The 16,673-nt window shown below is 43.7% G+C and overlaps 1 protein-coding gene across 1 annotated transcript in view; it reads left to right on the plus strand.

Moving 5' to 3' along the window:
• The window catches only part of LOC139268610 (solute carrier family 35 member D2-like protein), a 101,710-nt gene that overhangs the window by 12,780 nt on the left and 72,257 nt on the right, over positions 1 to 16,673 (plus strand). The window contains exons 4-5 of the mRNA XM_070887006.1: positions 1,613 to 1,680; positions 1,763 to 1,834. Coding sequence (XP_070743107.1) covers positions 1,613 to 1,680; positions 1,763 to 1,834 — 140 coding nt within the window. The remainder of the gene's footprint in view (positions 1 to 1,612; positions 1,681 to 1,762; positions 1,835 to 16,673) is intronic.

Raw genomic sequence — 16,673 nt, forward strand, 5'->3', positions numbered from 1 at the left:
TCCCTCTCCTTGGGTACTTGCTCCCTCCTTTTCAGAAAAATCTTCAACACTGTTGACTTCTCTGTCCTTGCAATCTACCGTTCCATATCCAACCTCCATTTCCTCTCGTCCTCAGCTGTGTTTTTGCCTCCCAAGTCCATTCCCATCTTGTATGAAACTCCACATTTGAAATTCTCCAATCTGGTTTCCATCCTTGCCGTGACCAAAATGGTCCTAACTAAAATCACACATGACACCCTCTGCGACTGACCATGCTACACTATCCCTCCTCAACCTTTCTGCAGCCTTTGACATGGTTGACCACACCACCCTCCTTCAATGCATTTCCTGTGTTCTCCAGCTAAGTGAGATTACCCTTGTTTAATTTCACACTTGTCTATCTGATTGTAGTCAGTACATCTCCCGTAGTGGCTTCTCTTCCCGTCCTTACAGTTTCATTGAGCCCCTCCAAGGATCTATCTGTGGTCCCTTCCTCTTCCTCATTTACATGCTTCCCCATGATTACATTATTCATAATTATAGCTCCCACATGTATGCTTACGACACCCAGTTCTACCTCTGCTGCCTCTGTGTTGTTAGATGGCTTGGCCAATATCCAGTCGTGGATAACTGGCCTTCTCGTTAAACATTAGCAAGACTGAAGCCATCACCTTCGCGCCCTCATCTCACAAACTTCGTATCCTTGCCACTGATTTCATTCCCCTCCCCAGCCAGACTGAACCAGGCTGCTTGCAATTTCAACGTCCCATCAACCCCGAGCTCCGATTCCGACCTCCATACTCTCCAGCACAAACACTGCCTACTTCTAACATTTCTGCCACTAAAATCCTCAAGCATGTTTTTGTCTGTTCCACAGTTGTCCAAGCCAGCCTCTCATACTCCAACCTGTGTAAATTCCAGTTTTTCCAAATCTCTGCCCATATCCTGTCCACACCAGATCCTGCCTGCCTTTCACCCCTGTCCTTGCTGACCTACATTGGCTCTTAATCCCCCAGTGCATAGTTTTATGCATTACATGGTATAATATCCACTGTCTTTCAGTACTATTTGAAGAAGGGCAGGTGCGTTCTGCCTGGTGTCCTGGCCGAAATTTGTCCTTCAACCAACAACACTAAAACAGGTTCTCTGGACATTATCTCATTGCTGTTTGTGGGACTTTGCTGTGTGCAAATTGGCTGTTGTTTCCTATATTGTAACAGTGACTATATTTCGAAAGTACTTCATTGGCTGTAAAGCACTTTGGAACATTCTGAGGTCGTGAAAGACATGCAAATGCTTTCTTTTCTTTTTCTGTCATCCTTCAACTTTCTGGGATCAATGTCGTGGGAGATCTAAGTTTAAGTGAAAGTGTATATATTGGATCAGTAGCTAAACCCAGTTTTATACACATTTCTTTATTTATAAATGAAGACTCTGTCCCTAACCATTTGGCTTGTATTCAGTAATTTTAAATGTGTTTTCGGGTAGGTTGCACTATTGCATTTTAATCGTTTTGCATGCAATTGAGACTGCAATAATCTGAGTTCTCTGGGTTTCTACATCTGTGACATGATTCCTGCAGCACACTTTTTTGTTGTATGTTAACATTTTAAATTCTTTACTCTTTTTTTAGGTGTTTCCACTACCTCTCTTGTATCTGGGAAACCAACTTACAGGACTGCTTGGCACTAAGAAACTGAAGTATGTTTGAATCCATTCTTTTGGGGGAATGTTTTGGTGTGAATAATATGGCCTTTTCTAACTTGGTTTAACTTTTTTTCAGTCTCCCAATGTTTACAGTTCTAAGGAGGTTTTCCATTCTGTTTACAATGATAGCGGAAAGTTTATTGCTCAAGTAAGTAACATCAAAGTCTTAATTGCTTGTTGACTTAATATTTATTTCTATTTGTTTCAAAACATAACGGTTGGGACCCACTTTCTACATTTAGTTGTCTCTTTTTAGATGGGGGAGGGGGAAGTGATTTTGAGGGTTGCTGTGATAGCCATAAAGTAAATTAAAATTAAGGCAAATGATTTGTCCTGGGAAACTTTGAAATCACTGAGCAGCTGCAGCTAAAGTCATGTTTCCCTAAAGTCAGGCGCTGCTAGGGTTGTGTGCCTCTATTACAGCTGGTCATGCTTTGCAAACCAGCTTAATCAATTGGAGAGTAAGCAGCCAGTTTAACTTAATCGCAAAGAAAAACTATCAAAAGAATATATCTCCCACTACAATCTCCTACTTCATTTTCAAAAATCATGCAACATTAAGAAAAACTATTATGCTGGTCGTGTGCGTGCGACCTTGACGTGTAGATACTTCTGCTGGAGCCTTAGAAGCCTTTCGTCCATTCATGTCCATAAATGTTATACAAATCTGTTGAACAGATGAACATGTGATGCATTATGCCGCCTTTATTGCTGCATTCTGAATGTTTTGCAACCTCAAACTGTGGTTGACTGTCCAAGGAAAGTTCTGAGGCTGACCCAAATGACTATCATCGGTAAACTGTAAACAGGCCCCATTCCTTTGTTCAGGTGTTGTAATGCCATTGATGGTAAACGAGAGACTGGAGTGGGCTGAGAACTAACCCCTGGGGAACTCTTGCCAATGGGCAAAATCTGGTAGAAATTACCAATGTTGACATCAATTATGTACTCTGCCAAGAAATTCAATACCCATCGAATCAGCTGATTTTGTCTGGGAGGTGATATATTGTAGCCCATTTTGTTACACCATGCCAAAAGCCTTTTCCCCATCCATGAACACCAATTTGCAATATTTCTTGTTAAAGGCTTAGAGAATATGGGGTCAAGTTTCGGCCGGCCACTAGAACGGCGCACATTGGAGAGGCCCGCCTAATTTATAGAACAAAAATTGCGCCGAATACTTAGCTCGCCATTCTCCAATAGCTGTAGGGCCTATTCCACATTGGCGCGGCGCAGCAGCAGCTGTTGGGGGCGGAGCTACAGCCCTGCGCAGAAAACAGTGCCGACAGCTGCGTGCGTGCACAGTAGCTGCCGGCGTCCTGTCTCTGGGGGCGACGACCCTATCCGAGGCCGAAGGGACTTTGTCCCTATTCCCGGCCGAGTGGCCTGCGCATCTTACCTCGGCAGTGGGGCCGCCCGCCTGGCCCCTCGCTGGGGTGGGCCCCACCCGAAGAGTCGGCAGCCTGACATCGGCTGCGTGCAGGCCCCGCTCGAGGTCCTCAGCGGGGCCCGGCTTCTTGGTCGTTGGCGGGGCCTGCCCGCCCTGCATCATCGTCTTCTCTCTCTTTTCTCCCCCCTCCCCCCCCGATCATCTTCTCTTCCTCCCTGGTGCTGCAGGTGAGTAGAAATAATTTTTTATTTATTGAGTGATTTTTAATTTTAATTTTTTAATTTATTTGGATTGATTCATTGGTTTATTTATCATTTATTATTGATGATGGCTCTTTATTTGTAAAAGTGAAATGTTTAGTGTTTGTTAACCCCCCACCCCCCCCCCCCCCCCCCCCTCCGTCACCCACCGTTCCCTACGCCTGATTTTTAACCTGCGTCTGATTTTCTAAGTGTAGGCAAGGTTTTTCTGAGCGTACAAAAATCTACACTTACTCCATTCTAAGTTAGTTTGGAGTAAGTTTTCACTGCCTAAACTTTCAAAACAGGCGTAAGTAGCCGGACACGCCCCCTTGGGGGGAAAAAAATCTGTTCCAAACTGAAACTGTTCCAACTGACTAGAACTGGAGCAAACTAAATGCCGAGAATTGCAATTTCTAAGATACTCCATTCTAAACCAGTTGCTCCAAAAAAATAGGAGCAACTCAGGTTGAAACTTGACCTCTATGTATAGCAATTAGTCATTGGCACTTCTTCCTCATAACATCTGCTTGCTTGAGTTGAAGAAGTCAGTGCTCTGTTATGTTGGAAGTGGGGTGATGACTATCTTCAGCTTTCCCAGACAGCTCAATAGGCTGATCAGTTGGTAATTCCTGGGTCACTAGTCTTTGCCTGGTTTGTGGACCATTGTTACCGTAGCTGATTTCCAGCATCTCGAGAAGTAGCCCAGTGACTAGTGTCACTACAATAGTCTTGTCGGGTCCTCAATAAACCTGCATTTAGTGATGCCATCCTCTCCTGGAGTGTTATTTCGCATGCTCCTATGCTGCAACCAGAATTCAGTGGCAGTAATTGGCTGGGCCAAGATAGTCACATTACTCTTGGTGTATTATCTTCTTCATTACTTGTAGGCGCTGTCATTAGCATTTGGAGCAGTTTTGGTTAGATGTAATGGTCGTTTTCCTTTTCCCAGCTACTGTTGAATTCCTAGTGATTTTGATTTGGAGCTCTTTAAAAACTTGGATTTGTTTTTAATTTGTCTCTGCGCTGTAGCCTAGGATATGCAGTCTTGGTATATATTCTTGCACTGGCTCTGTTCTGGGATCTTATGCCAGAATCACTTGGGATCTTGCTGTCCCTTCTTGCAGAAAATATTTCATTGCTTCTCGTGTGCTTTGAGGAGTTGTTGGATTTTAGTCTGCAGATGGTTGACTAATGTTTTTGTTTCCCTGAGGAGTGCTTTAATGTAGGCCCTCCCGAGTGTGTCTTTTTAAAAAAAAAAAGTAAATCAGCCGAGTGATTTGTTTGGCATTGTAGCAGGCCTGTCGCCAAGATCCTCCATCGGTATTGCTGCTACCTTTTTAGGACATCGGTCAGCTGTTTAGTGGCCAGCTCTAGATCATGGGTTTCGAAGACGGATGATGTTTTTTGTTGTATTTTGCCTGTAGTCATAGGAATGGTAGCATAGTGCTTATGTTAATTGGACTAGCACAGGTACAGCGTCTAAAATCTGGAGTTCTGGAATGTTCCGGACTCCAGGACGATCCGTGGTAGGGTTGTCCAGAATCTGCAAAATGTTCTGGAATCCGGACACCCTGCCAAACAGTTACCACTGCCAGCTGGGCCCAGTGAATAATCAAAAAATAAAATCCAACTACTGTACAGTGACACAAATTGCAAGAATAAAAATGGCAATCCTACCTGTTCCAGGCCAGGTCTTCAGAGTCACCGCACCGCTGCTCCTGGGTCTGCACCAACTCTGCACAGCACACCAGTCCCTTCTGCCAGAATTGAACTCTGCACAGCACACAAGTCCCTTTGGCCAGAACCAACCAAACTCCCGCGCGCGGATCTCTTCCCAGAATTAAACTCTGCACAGCTCCCCAAAGCGGCAATCGCGCGATCGGATCACCACGCCCCATGACTCCGAGCGGAGCTGACCCAACCTCACCCGACCCAATTGCGATTTTAAGTTTGCACACCTGTACCTGTAATAAAAAAAATACTACCTGTACAGTACATGCACTTTTTTAAATTCAGCATTTGAAAAAAAAAAATTCGTGGCATTAAACATAGGGCCACCCCAGCTGACCCACCTACATCCCATGATCAGACCCCACCCAACCTGACTCCATCGCTGTGGTGTTTTTCCCGATTTAAAGATCTGCACAGGTAAGGACTGAGAGTTTGTATTGTCATTGTAAACATGTCAAAAGGGCCAACAGATACCCCAATGGCTTCAGATAAAGGAAAGAGGAAGCACAGTTCACTTTCAATTGTCAAGAAAGTGGAGTTACTCCAGAGAACTGGAGCGCTGGGCCCTGGAATATCGTGGGCTGCCCCGACCTGTGAGAGAATACCACTGCAGGTAGGGGCTATAAATAGAGCTGGAGTGCCAGGCTCTGGAACATCGTAGTGGAGGTTTGGCGAATGAGGGTACGGGGCCCAGGGGCAGCATGGACCTGCCCTCGCTGCGATATCTGTGCGCACTAGATCCGTGCAGCAGAGCAGGTCTCCAGTCATCCTGATTAATCCTTGCCACTGGATAAAGGCCTAGCTCTGTCAAACCCGTGTGGTGGCTGATGTGCAATGGTCACCACACGTTTATATTAAAAAAAAAAATCCATGCACAGGCATCTTCCACCCCCTCAACTGGAGTTTGGGACTGGAACATCGGGTCCTTCATTGAAACATCTGTGAACTCTCATGGTAGCAAGTCATCCTCGTTTGAGTGACCGCCTATGATGATGACGCCAGAGATTAGATAGAGGTGCTTCAGTGAGAAGATTGTGTGAGGAATATGGTGTTGGACTCTCTACCATCTATGATATCAGAAAACGGAAAGAACAGCTCATGGAGTTTTATGCGGAAAGTGATGTCCATAAGGAAATGAGTAAGAGAAAAAGTATGCATAAGCCGAAATGTTTGCATAAGCAGCGAGGCTCATAAAAGGGGCCCAGCAGTTGGGAGCGGCGGAGGTCAGAGAGGAGCAGTGAGGCCCATAAAAGGGGCGCAGCAGTCGGAGGAGCCAGCTGGTGCAGGGGCAGAAGGTAAACAAAGAAGTAAAAAAAAAGTGTGACATCACAGACAAGCGGGTAAGTGATTGGCTGGTGGATTTGGTGAATATTTAATCTTTTTCTTATCAGTAAGAAACTTTTGGCATTTTTGCCAAATTAAGTTAATTTAAGGGTTAAGTCATGGCAGGAGAGCCCAGACCTGTGTCATGCTCTTCCTGTGCTATGTGGGAAGTCAGGGACACTGACTACTATGTGTGCAGGAAGTGTGTCCAGCTGCAGCTCCTGACAGACCGCATTGCGGCACTGGAGCTGCGCATGGGTTCACTCTGGAGCATCTGCGATGCTGAGGATGTCGTGAATAGCATGTTTAGTGAGTAGGTTACACAGGCAGATAGAGAATGGGTGACCTGTAGGAAGAGCAGTGGAAGGAAGATAGTGCAGGGGTACCCTGCGGTCATCTCAATCCAAAACAGATATACCGTTTTGGGTACTGTTGGGGAAGATGACTCATCAGGGGAAGGCAGCCAAGTTCATGTCACCATGGGTGGCTCTGCTGCACAGGAGGGCAGGAAAGAGAATGGGAGGGCTACAGTGGTAGGGGATTCTATTGTAAGGGGAATAGATAGGCACTTCTACGGCCGCAGTCAAGACTCCAGGGTGGTATGTTACCTCCCTGGTGCAAGGGTCAAGGATGTCTCTGAACGGCTGCAGGGCATTCTGGAGGGGGAGGTTGAACAGCCAGTTGTTGTGGTGCATGTAGGTATCAACGATATAGGTTTAAAAAAAACGGGATGAGGTCCTACAAGCTGAATTTAGGGAACTTAGGAGTTAAATTTAAAAAGTCGGACCTCAAAGGTAGTAATCTCAGGATTGCTACCAGTGCCACGTGCTAGTCAGAGTAGAACTAGCAGGATAGTTAAGATGAATACGTGGCTTGAGGAATGGTGCAAGAGGGAGGAATTCAAATTTCTGGGACATTGGAAAAGGTTCTGGGGACCAGTACAAACCGGATGGTCTGCACCTGGGCAGGACTGGAATCAATGTCCTCGGGGGAGTGTTTGTTAGTGCTGTTGGGGAGGGTCTAAACTAATATGGCAGGGGGATGGGAATCTATGCCAGGAGACAGAGGGAAGTAAAATTGGGACAGAAGCAAAAGCTAGAAAGGAGATAAGAAAAAGTGGAAGGCAGAGAAATCAAGGGCAAAAATCAAAAAGGGCCACATTACGACATAATTCTAAACGGACAAAGAGTGTTTAAAAAAAAAAACAAGCCTGAAGGCTCTATGTCTTAGTGCGAGGAGCATTTGTAATAAGGTGGATGAATTAACAGCACAGATAGCTGTTGGGGGATATGATGGAATTGGGATTACGGAGACATGGCTCCAGGGTGAACAAGGCTGGGAACTCAACATCCAGGGGTATTCAATATTCAGGAAGGATCGACAGAAAGGAAAAGGAGGTGGGGTAGTGTTACTGGTTAACACAGAGGAGATTAACACAATAGTGAGGAAGGACATTAGCTCAGATGATGTGGAATCTGTATGGGTAGAGCTGCGGAACACCAAAGGGCAAAAAACGCTATTGGGAGTTGTGTACAGACCACCAAACAGTAGTAGTGTGGTTGGGGATGGCATCAAACAGGAAATTAAGGAGGCGTGCAATAAAGGTACAGCAGTTATCATGGGTGTCTTTAACCTACATAGATTGTGCTAACCAAACTGGTAGCAATACGGTGGAGGAGGATTTCCTGGAGTGTATAAGGGATGGTTTTCTAGACCAATATGTCGAGGAACCAACTGGAGAGCTGGCCATCATCGACTGGGTGTTGTGTAATGAGAGAGGATTAATTAGCAATCTTGTTGTGCGAGGCCCCTTGGGGAAGAATGACTATAATATGGTAGAATTCTTCATTTAAGATGGAGAGTGACACAGTTAATTCAGAGACTAGGGTCCTGAACTTAAAGAAAGGTAACGTCGATGGTATGAGACGTGAATTAGCTAGGATAGACTGACGAATGATACTTAAAGGGTTGACAGTGGATAGACAATGTCAGACATTTAAAGATCACATTGTACATCCCTGTCTGGAGTAAAAATAAAACTGGAAAGGTGGCTCAACCGTGGTTAACAAGGGAAATTAAGGATAGTGTTAAATCCAAGGAAGAGGCATATAAATTGGCCAGAAAAAGCAGCAAATCTGAGGACTGGGAACAATTTATAATTCAGCAGACGAGGACAAAGGGTTTAATTAGGAGGGGGGGAAATAGAGTATGAGAGTAAGCTTGCAGGGAACATAAAAACTGACGTATTCTATAGATACGTGAAGAGAAAAAGATTAGTGAAGACAAACGTAGGTCCCTTGCTGTCAGAAACAAGTGAATTTATAATGGGGACCAAAGAAATAGCAGACCAATTTAACAAATATTTTGGTTCTGTCTTCACTGAGGAAGACACAAATAACCTTCCGGAAATACTAGGGGACCGAGGGTCTAGCGAGAAGGAGGAACTGAAGGAAATCCTTATTAGTCAGGAAATTGTGTTAGGGAAATTGATGGGATTGAAGACTGATAAATCCCCAGGACCTGATATTCTGCATCCCAGAGTACTTAAGGAAGTGGCCCTAGAAATAGTGGATGCATTGGTGATCATTTTCCAATATTCTATAGACTCTGGATCAGTTCCTATGGATTGGAGGGTAGCTAATGTAACACCACTTTTTTAAAAAAGGAGGGAGAGAGAAAACGGAATTATAGACCGGTTAGCCTGACATCGGTAGTGGGAAAAATGTTGGAATCAATTATTAAAGATGTAATAGCAGCACATTTGGAAAGCAGTGACAGGATCGGTCCAAGTCAGCATGGACTTATGGAAGGGAAATCATACTTGACAAATATTGTAGAATTTTTTGAGGATGTAACGAGTAGAATGGACAAGGGAGAACCAGTGGATGTGGTGTATTGGGACTTTCAAAAGGCTTTTGACAAGGTTCCACACTAGATTAGTGTGCAACATTAAAGCACATCGTATTGGGTGTAATGTATTGACGTGGATAGACAACTGGTTGGCAGATAGGAAGCAAAGAGTAGGAATAAACGGCTCCTTTTCGGAATGGCAGGCAGTGACTAGTGGGGTACCGCAAGGTTCAGTGCTGTGACCCCAGCTATTTACAATATGCATTAATGATTTCGACGAAGGAATTGAATGTACTATCTCCAAGTTTGCAGATGACACTAAGCTGGGTGGCAGTGTGTGCTATGAGGAGGATGCTAAGAGGCTGCAGGGTGACTTGGACAGGTTAGGTGAGTGGGCAATTGCATGGCAGATGCAGTATAATGTAGATAAATATGACATTATCCACTTTGGTGGCAAAAACAGGAAGGCAGAATATTATCTGAATGGTGACAGATTAGGAAAAGGGGAGGTGCAACAAGACTTGGGTGTCATGGTACATCAGTCATTGAAAGTCGGCATGTAGGCACAACAGGTGGTGAAGAAGGCAAATGGCATGTTGGCCTTCATAGCGAGAGGATTTGAGTATAGGAGCAGGGAGGTCTTACTGCAGTTGTACAGGGCCTTGGTAATGCCACACCTGGAATATTGTGTACAGTTTTTTCTCCTAATCTGAGGAGGGACATTCTTGCTATTGAGTGAGTGCAGCGAAGGTTCACCAGACTGATTCCCGGGATGGCAGGACTGACCTATGAAGAAGAACTGGATCTTCATTATATTCACTGGAATTTAGAAGAATGAGAGGGGAGCTCAGAAACATATAAAATTCTGACGGGATTGGACAGGTTAGATGGAGGAAGAATGTTCCCGATGTTGGGGAAGTCCAGAACCAGGCGTCACAGTCTAAGGATAAGGAGTAAGCCATTTAGGACCGAGATGAGGAGAAACTTCTTCACTCAGAATTGTGAACCTGTGGAATTCTCTACCACAACGTTGTTGAGGCCAGTTCGTTAGATATATTCAAAAGGGAGTTAGATGTGGCCCTTATGTCTAAAGGGATCAAGGGGTATGGAGAGAAAGCAGGAATGGGGTACTGAAATTGCATGATCAGCCATGATCATATTGAATGGTGGTGCAGGCTTGAAGGGCCTAATGGCCTACTCCTGCACCTATTTTCTATGTTTCTATGATGATTTGGATTGAGCAGTGATGGAATGGTGGTGACTGAGGAAAAGTGGAAAAACTTCCTTTGTCTGGCCCAATGGTGGTGCAACAAGCTTAAAATATTCCATGCACAACTGGGGATTTTAACTCCATGAGAGTACTCTTCTGGTTGGCTAGCCAAATTTAAAAGGCGTCATGGCATCAGGCAACTGAAAGTATGTGGTGAGAGACTCAGCAGATCATGAGGCAGCTGAAAATTATATTGATGAGTTCATGAAACTAATTGCTGATAACCTTTCACCTGAGGAAATGTACAATGCTGACTAGACGGCACAGTTTTGGCGCAATGTACTGCGAAAGACATTAGCAGCTGAAGAAACATAACCAGCAGGTATTAAAAAAATACGCAAAAGGTAGGTTGACTGTGCTTGCTGCTGCAAATGCGGCTGGGACACACAAGTGTAAGCTTGTGGTCATTGGGAGAAGCCAGCTTCCAAGATATTTCAAGGGTTTGAGTATTGCCAGTGCATTATTATGCCAATAAGAAAGCATGAGTAACCAGGGTAATTTTTCTGAACTGGTTTGAGAAGAATTTTGTCCCTCAGGCACGTGCTCATTGCATGGAAGCTGGCCTTGAGGAAAACTGCAAAATATACTTGCTGCTAGACAATTGCTCAGCACATCCCGATGCTGAGCTTTTAGTAAAGGATAATGTCCATGGAATCTATGTCCCTCCAAATGTTACATCACTGATGCAGCCAATGGACCAAGGAATTTTGAGATCGATGAAGTGTCTACAAAAACGAGTTTGAGGTGTTTGCTTAATGCTGTGAACACAGGCATGGAAATAAAAGCATTCTCAAAAGCTTTCTCTATCAAGGATGCCATATGGGCAGCTGCAGATGCATGGAACCTGGTAACTACAGACACCTTGGTCAATGCTTGGCATAACATCTGGCCATCAACTATGTTTGCTGCTGATGATGCTCCTCAGGACTTTCAAGGCTCTCATGTGTTCAGGGAGAAAGCAATGATTGCTCAACTTTTAGATTATGCAAGAGGGCTGACTTGTGAAGCTGCGCAGGAATTGAATGAGGACGATGTCGTAGAAGTCATGGACATAGACAACGATGCTCCCATTGTGCATGCAGTGACAGATGAAATCATGCAGAGGGTTTTGCATCCAGAAGAAAAGGATGAAAGCAGTGAGGATGATATAAGACCATAAGAATTAGGAACAGGAGTAGGCCATACGGCCCCTCAAGCCTGCTCCCGCCATTCAATAAGATCATGGATGATCATGGACTCGGCTCCACTTCCCTGCCCGCTCCCCATAACCCCCTATCCCCTTATTGTTTAAGACACTGTCTATTTCTTTCTTAACTTTATTCAATGTCCCAGCTTCCACAGCTCTCTGAGGCAGCGAATTCCACAGATTTACAACCCTCAAGAAATTTCTCCTATCAAATAGGTGACCTCTTATACTAAGATCATGCCCTCTAGTTCTAGTCTCCCCCATCAGTGGAAACATCCTCTCTGCATCCACCATGTTAAGCCCCCTCATAATCTTATATGTTTTGATAAGATCAACTCTCATTCTTCTGAATTCCAATTAATAGAGGCCCAACCTACTCAACCTTTCCTCATAAGTCAACCCCCTCATCTCTGGAATCAACCTAGTGAACCTTCTCTGAACTGCCTCCAAAGCAAGTATATCCTTTCGAAAATATGGAAACCAAAACTGCACGCAGTATTCCAGGTGTGGCCTCACCAATACCCTGTATAGTAGTAGCAAGACTTCCCTGCTTTTATACTCCATCCCCTTTGCAATAAAGGCCAAGATTCCATTGACCTTCCTGATCACTTGCTGTACCTGTATACTATCCTTTTGTGTTTCATGCACAAGTACCCCCAGGTCCTGCTGTTTCGCAGCACTTTGCAATCTTCATTTAAATAATAACTTGCTCTTTGATTTTTCTTTTCTGCCAAAGTGCATGACCTCACACTTTCCAACATTACACTCCATCTGCCAAATTTTTGTCCACTCACTTAGCCTGTCTGTTCTTTTGCAGATTTTGAGTGTTTTCCTCACACATTGCTTTTCCTCCCATCTTTGTATCGTCAGCAAACTTGGCTATGTTACACTCAGTCCCTTCTTCCAAGATGTTAATATAGATTGTAAATAGTTGGGGTCCCAGCACTGATTCCTGCGGCACCCCACTAGTTACTGGTTGCCAACCAGAGAATTAACCATTTATCCTGACTCTCTGTTTTCTGTTAGTTAGCCAATCCTCTATCCATTCTAATATATTACCCCCAACCCTGTGAACTTTTGTGCAGTAACTTTTTATGTGGCACCTTGTCAAATGTCTTCTGGAAGTCCAAATACACCACATCCACTGGTTCCCCTTTATCCACCCTGTTCGTTACTTCCTCAAAGAATTCCAGCAAATTTGTCAAACATGACTTCCCCCATCATAAATCTATGCCGACTCTGCCTGACCGAATTTTGCTTTTCCAAATGTTCTGCTACTGCTTCTTTAATAATGGACTCCAACATTTTCCCAACTACAGATGTTAGGCTAACTGGTCTATAGTTCCTGCTTTTTGTCTGCCTTCTGTTTAAATAGGGGCATTACATTTGCAGTTTTCCCATCTGCTGGGATCTCCCTAGAATCCAGGGAATTTTGGTATATTACAACCAATGCATCCACAATCCCTACCGCTACTTCTCAAGACGCTAGGATGCAAGCCATCAGGTCCAGGGGATTTATCTTCCTTTAGTTCCATTATCTTACTGAGTACCAGCTCCTTAGTGATTGATTGTGTTAAGTTCCTCCCTGCCGCTCCCCCCATAGTCGCTTGATACACTGTTAGGATATTGTTAGTGTCCTCTACCGTAAAGACTGATACAAAATATTTGTTCAGAGTTTCTGCCATCTCCATGTTCCCCATTACTAATTCCCCGGTCTCGTCCTCTAAAGATCAAGATGAAAAAGTGTCCATTGACAAAGCAATCAATCTTTGTCAAGAATTAATTCACGCCTTAGAGCAGCGAAGTTTCATAAGTGAAGAAGAAATACTTCAGGTCTACAGAATTCGGGAAAAATTAGTGAAAGAAAAGCTCAAATTATTTAAACAAAAGAATATTAAATATCTTTCAAAAGATGTTGCATCACAAGGCCCAAGACCTACAGTGTGCAACTACACCAGTAATTTCCACATTTGGTGATCCTATTGCTGGTCCATCAGTCCCAGACATCATAGCTGAGCCCTCTACCTCGAGCACAACCTCCAGCCAATTGTAACTGTACCTGTTTATTTTTATTCTGATTACCAAATAAAAACCATCAATTACTGTTTTAGATTTCATAACTTTACTGTTTTACAAAAAAACTTTTTTTATATTTCATGCTTTGAGTATTGTACATTCCTTTTTCAAATTTGAGGATGGTAGCAAAGATACAGGCCGGGAAGCTCACATTAAATACAGTTACTGCGTTGCAAAAACAAGAGAGGGAGGCTTAGCGTGCGCTGCGAAGAAGCAAAGTCTACAAGGCCTGCGAAGAGAAGAACTACAAAATGCTGTCCAAAAACCGGTAATATCGGAACCTGAGCCCAGGCATTTCCGGACTCTAGATGCGCTTCGGGCGTTCCGAAATCCGGAAATACCCGAACCTGGGCTTGGGCGTTTCCGGACTTTGGAAATCAGAAACTTGTTCCAAAGTCCAGAGAAACACGAAGTCCGGAACGACCTCGGTCCTGAGGGTTCCTAATTTTAGGCGCTGTGCCTGTAATTCAAAAGTCTGGACTAATGATCCAGAGACACGAGTTCAAATCCCACGATGGCAGCTGGGGAATTTAAATTCAGTCCAAAATAAAAAAAAACTAATAAAACAAAAAAAAATGAAACTACTGGATTGTCATTTAAAAACCCATCTGGATTACTAATGTCCTTTAGGGAAGGAAATCTGCCATCCTTTCCTGGACTGGCCTATATGTGACTTCAGACCCACATCAATGTGGTTGACTCTTAACTGCCCTTTATGGCTCAAGAAGGCAGCTCCTATCACCTGCTGAAGGGCAATTAGGGATGGGCAATAAATGCCAACCTTGCCAGGGACACCCTAATCCCATGGGGGGAAAAAAAGTAGGCCATTCAGTCCCTTAAGCCTGTTCTGCCATTCAGTTAGATTATGGCTGATCTGTTTCTTAACTCCATCTACCCCTCTTTGTTCTGTAACCCTTAATACCCTTGCCTAAGAAAAATCCTATAAATTTCTGTTTTGGCGGGGAGGGAGGAAAAGAGTTCCAGATTTCTGCTACCCTTTTGGGGGGGGCTGAAGTGGTTTTTGACATCACCCCTGAACAGCTGAGCCTTAATTTTGAGGTTACGCCCCCTTGTTCTGGACTCTCCCATCAGAGGAAATAGTTTCTATCTATCATATCAATTCCTTTAATAATCATAAACGCCTGAATTAGATCACCCTTTAATCTTCTATATTCAAGGTAATACGAGCCTAGTCTATCCAACTTATCCTCATAAATTCACCCTTTTAGGGTATAATTCTGGCGAATCTGCACTGCACCCGCTCTTAGTCTAATTTATCCTTCCTGAGGTGCGGTGCCAACAACTGAATGCAGTACTCCAGATAACCAGAACTCTGAACAGCTGTAACATAACTTCCACCCCTTTATATTCCAGCCCTCTTGAAATAAAGGCCAACATTTCATTAGCCTTTTAAATTTATTTTTTGTACCTGTCGTCTGACTTTGTCATTTTTGTACTTGGACCCCTAAATCTCTCTGCTCCTCCACAGCTTCTTGCCATTTAGAAAATACTCTGATCAATCTTTCTTGGGTCCACATTGGACTCCATCTGCCACAGTTCTGCCCATTCACTTGACTATAAATGTCTCTTTGAAACTTTCTGCTCTCATCTCTCGTTACTGTGCCACCTTAGTGTCGTCAGCAAACTTAACTATACGGCTCTCTCTTCCTGAAAAATCTGACCTGGGGGATCTATTTGGAGACTATACCCATTATCCCTACTCTGTCTCCTACCTCCTAACCAATTCCCTATCCAACTCAATAGGTTGCCTCCAATTCCATGCGGTCGCATTTTTGTTAATTGTCCCTTTATGTGGAACCTTGTGAAATGTCTTCTGGAAGTCCATGTATAAATAGCATCCGTAGACACTTCCTCATCTACCACGTTAGTTAGCTCCTCAAAAAGTTCAACTAGTTTTGTTAGACATGACTTGCCCTTTACTGGCTCTCTCTGATCAGCTCATGTTTGTCCAACTGCTCAAGTCACACTGTCCCTAATAACAAATTCTAGTAACATATGCACAACTCATGTTGGACTAATAGCCTATAATTTTCTAGTTTAAAGGGTCTCCTACCCTTGTATAATGGAATGACATTAGCAGATTCCCAATCCAGGGGCCAATTCCTGAATCCTGTGACGAACACATCAACTTTCTTCACATACTTTTAGTACCCTGAGGTGGAAACCAACGGGCCCTGGAGATTTGTCTATTTTTAATCTCATTTTTTAATCTCAATATCTCCATCACTTTTTTTTGCATGTGTGAAATCTAATTAATTCTTCCTCTTGATTTATTTTTCCTTGTATCTTGGTATTTTATTCTATCTTTTACTAGTCCTAGCCTAGTTTTTAGGGTGGTCAAAGTCGGGGAGAGAGATTAAGTGTGATCAGGACTGGCAGATGGGCACTCTCCATCTTCCCCGACTCTTGGGCCTGAGCACCTGCTGGCCGCAGCTGGTGTTACAATGATTATATATTAGCATGGATAGAGGATTGACCAACTAACAAAACAGAGAGTCGGAATAAATGGCTCATTCTCAGGTTGACAATCAGTAACTAGTGGAGTGCCGCAGGGATCAGTGCTGGGACTGCAACTATTTACAATCTATATTAACGACTAAGAAGGGACCGAGTGTAACGTACACAAGCTTGTGCAGGTGCTTGAATTTTTATTAATGTGTTCCTGACTACATAGGAATTGCTAGATGAGAAAAGACCATTACCATCCTGATAGTTAATGACAACAATAATGGAGTTGTTGACTGATCATGGAAAACCATCAATGCCGTAAAGAAAACCTCTTCGTGGTGGAAAGCTTTGGGAGCCATAGGTCCAAAGACATCTGATCCTCCCAAATCATGTTTCAAATTACTGATATACTGTATCCCCAAATATTATTTTCTGAAAGAAGTTTTAGTT

The sequence above is a fragment of the Pristiophorus japonicus genome, chromosome 8 (genome assembly GCF_044704955.1).
Source record: "Pristiophorus japonicus isolate sPriJap1 chromosome 8, sPriJap1.hap1, whole genome shotgun sequence".
Lineage (NCBI taxonomy): Eukaryota > Metazoa > Chordata > Chondrichthyes > Pristiophoridae > Pristiophorus > Pristiophorus japonicus.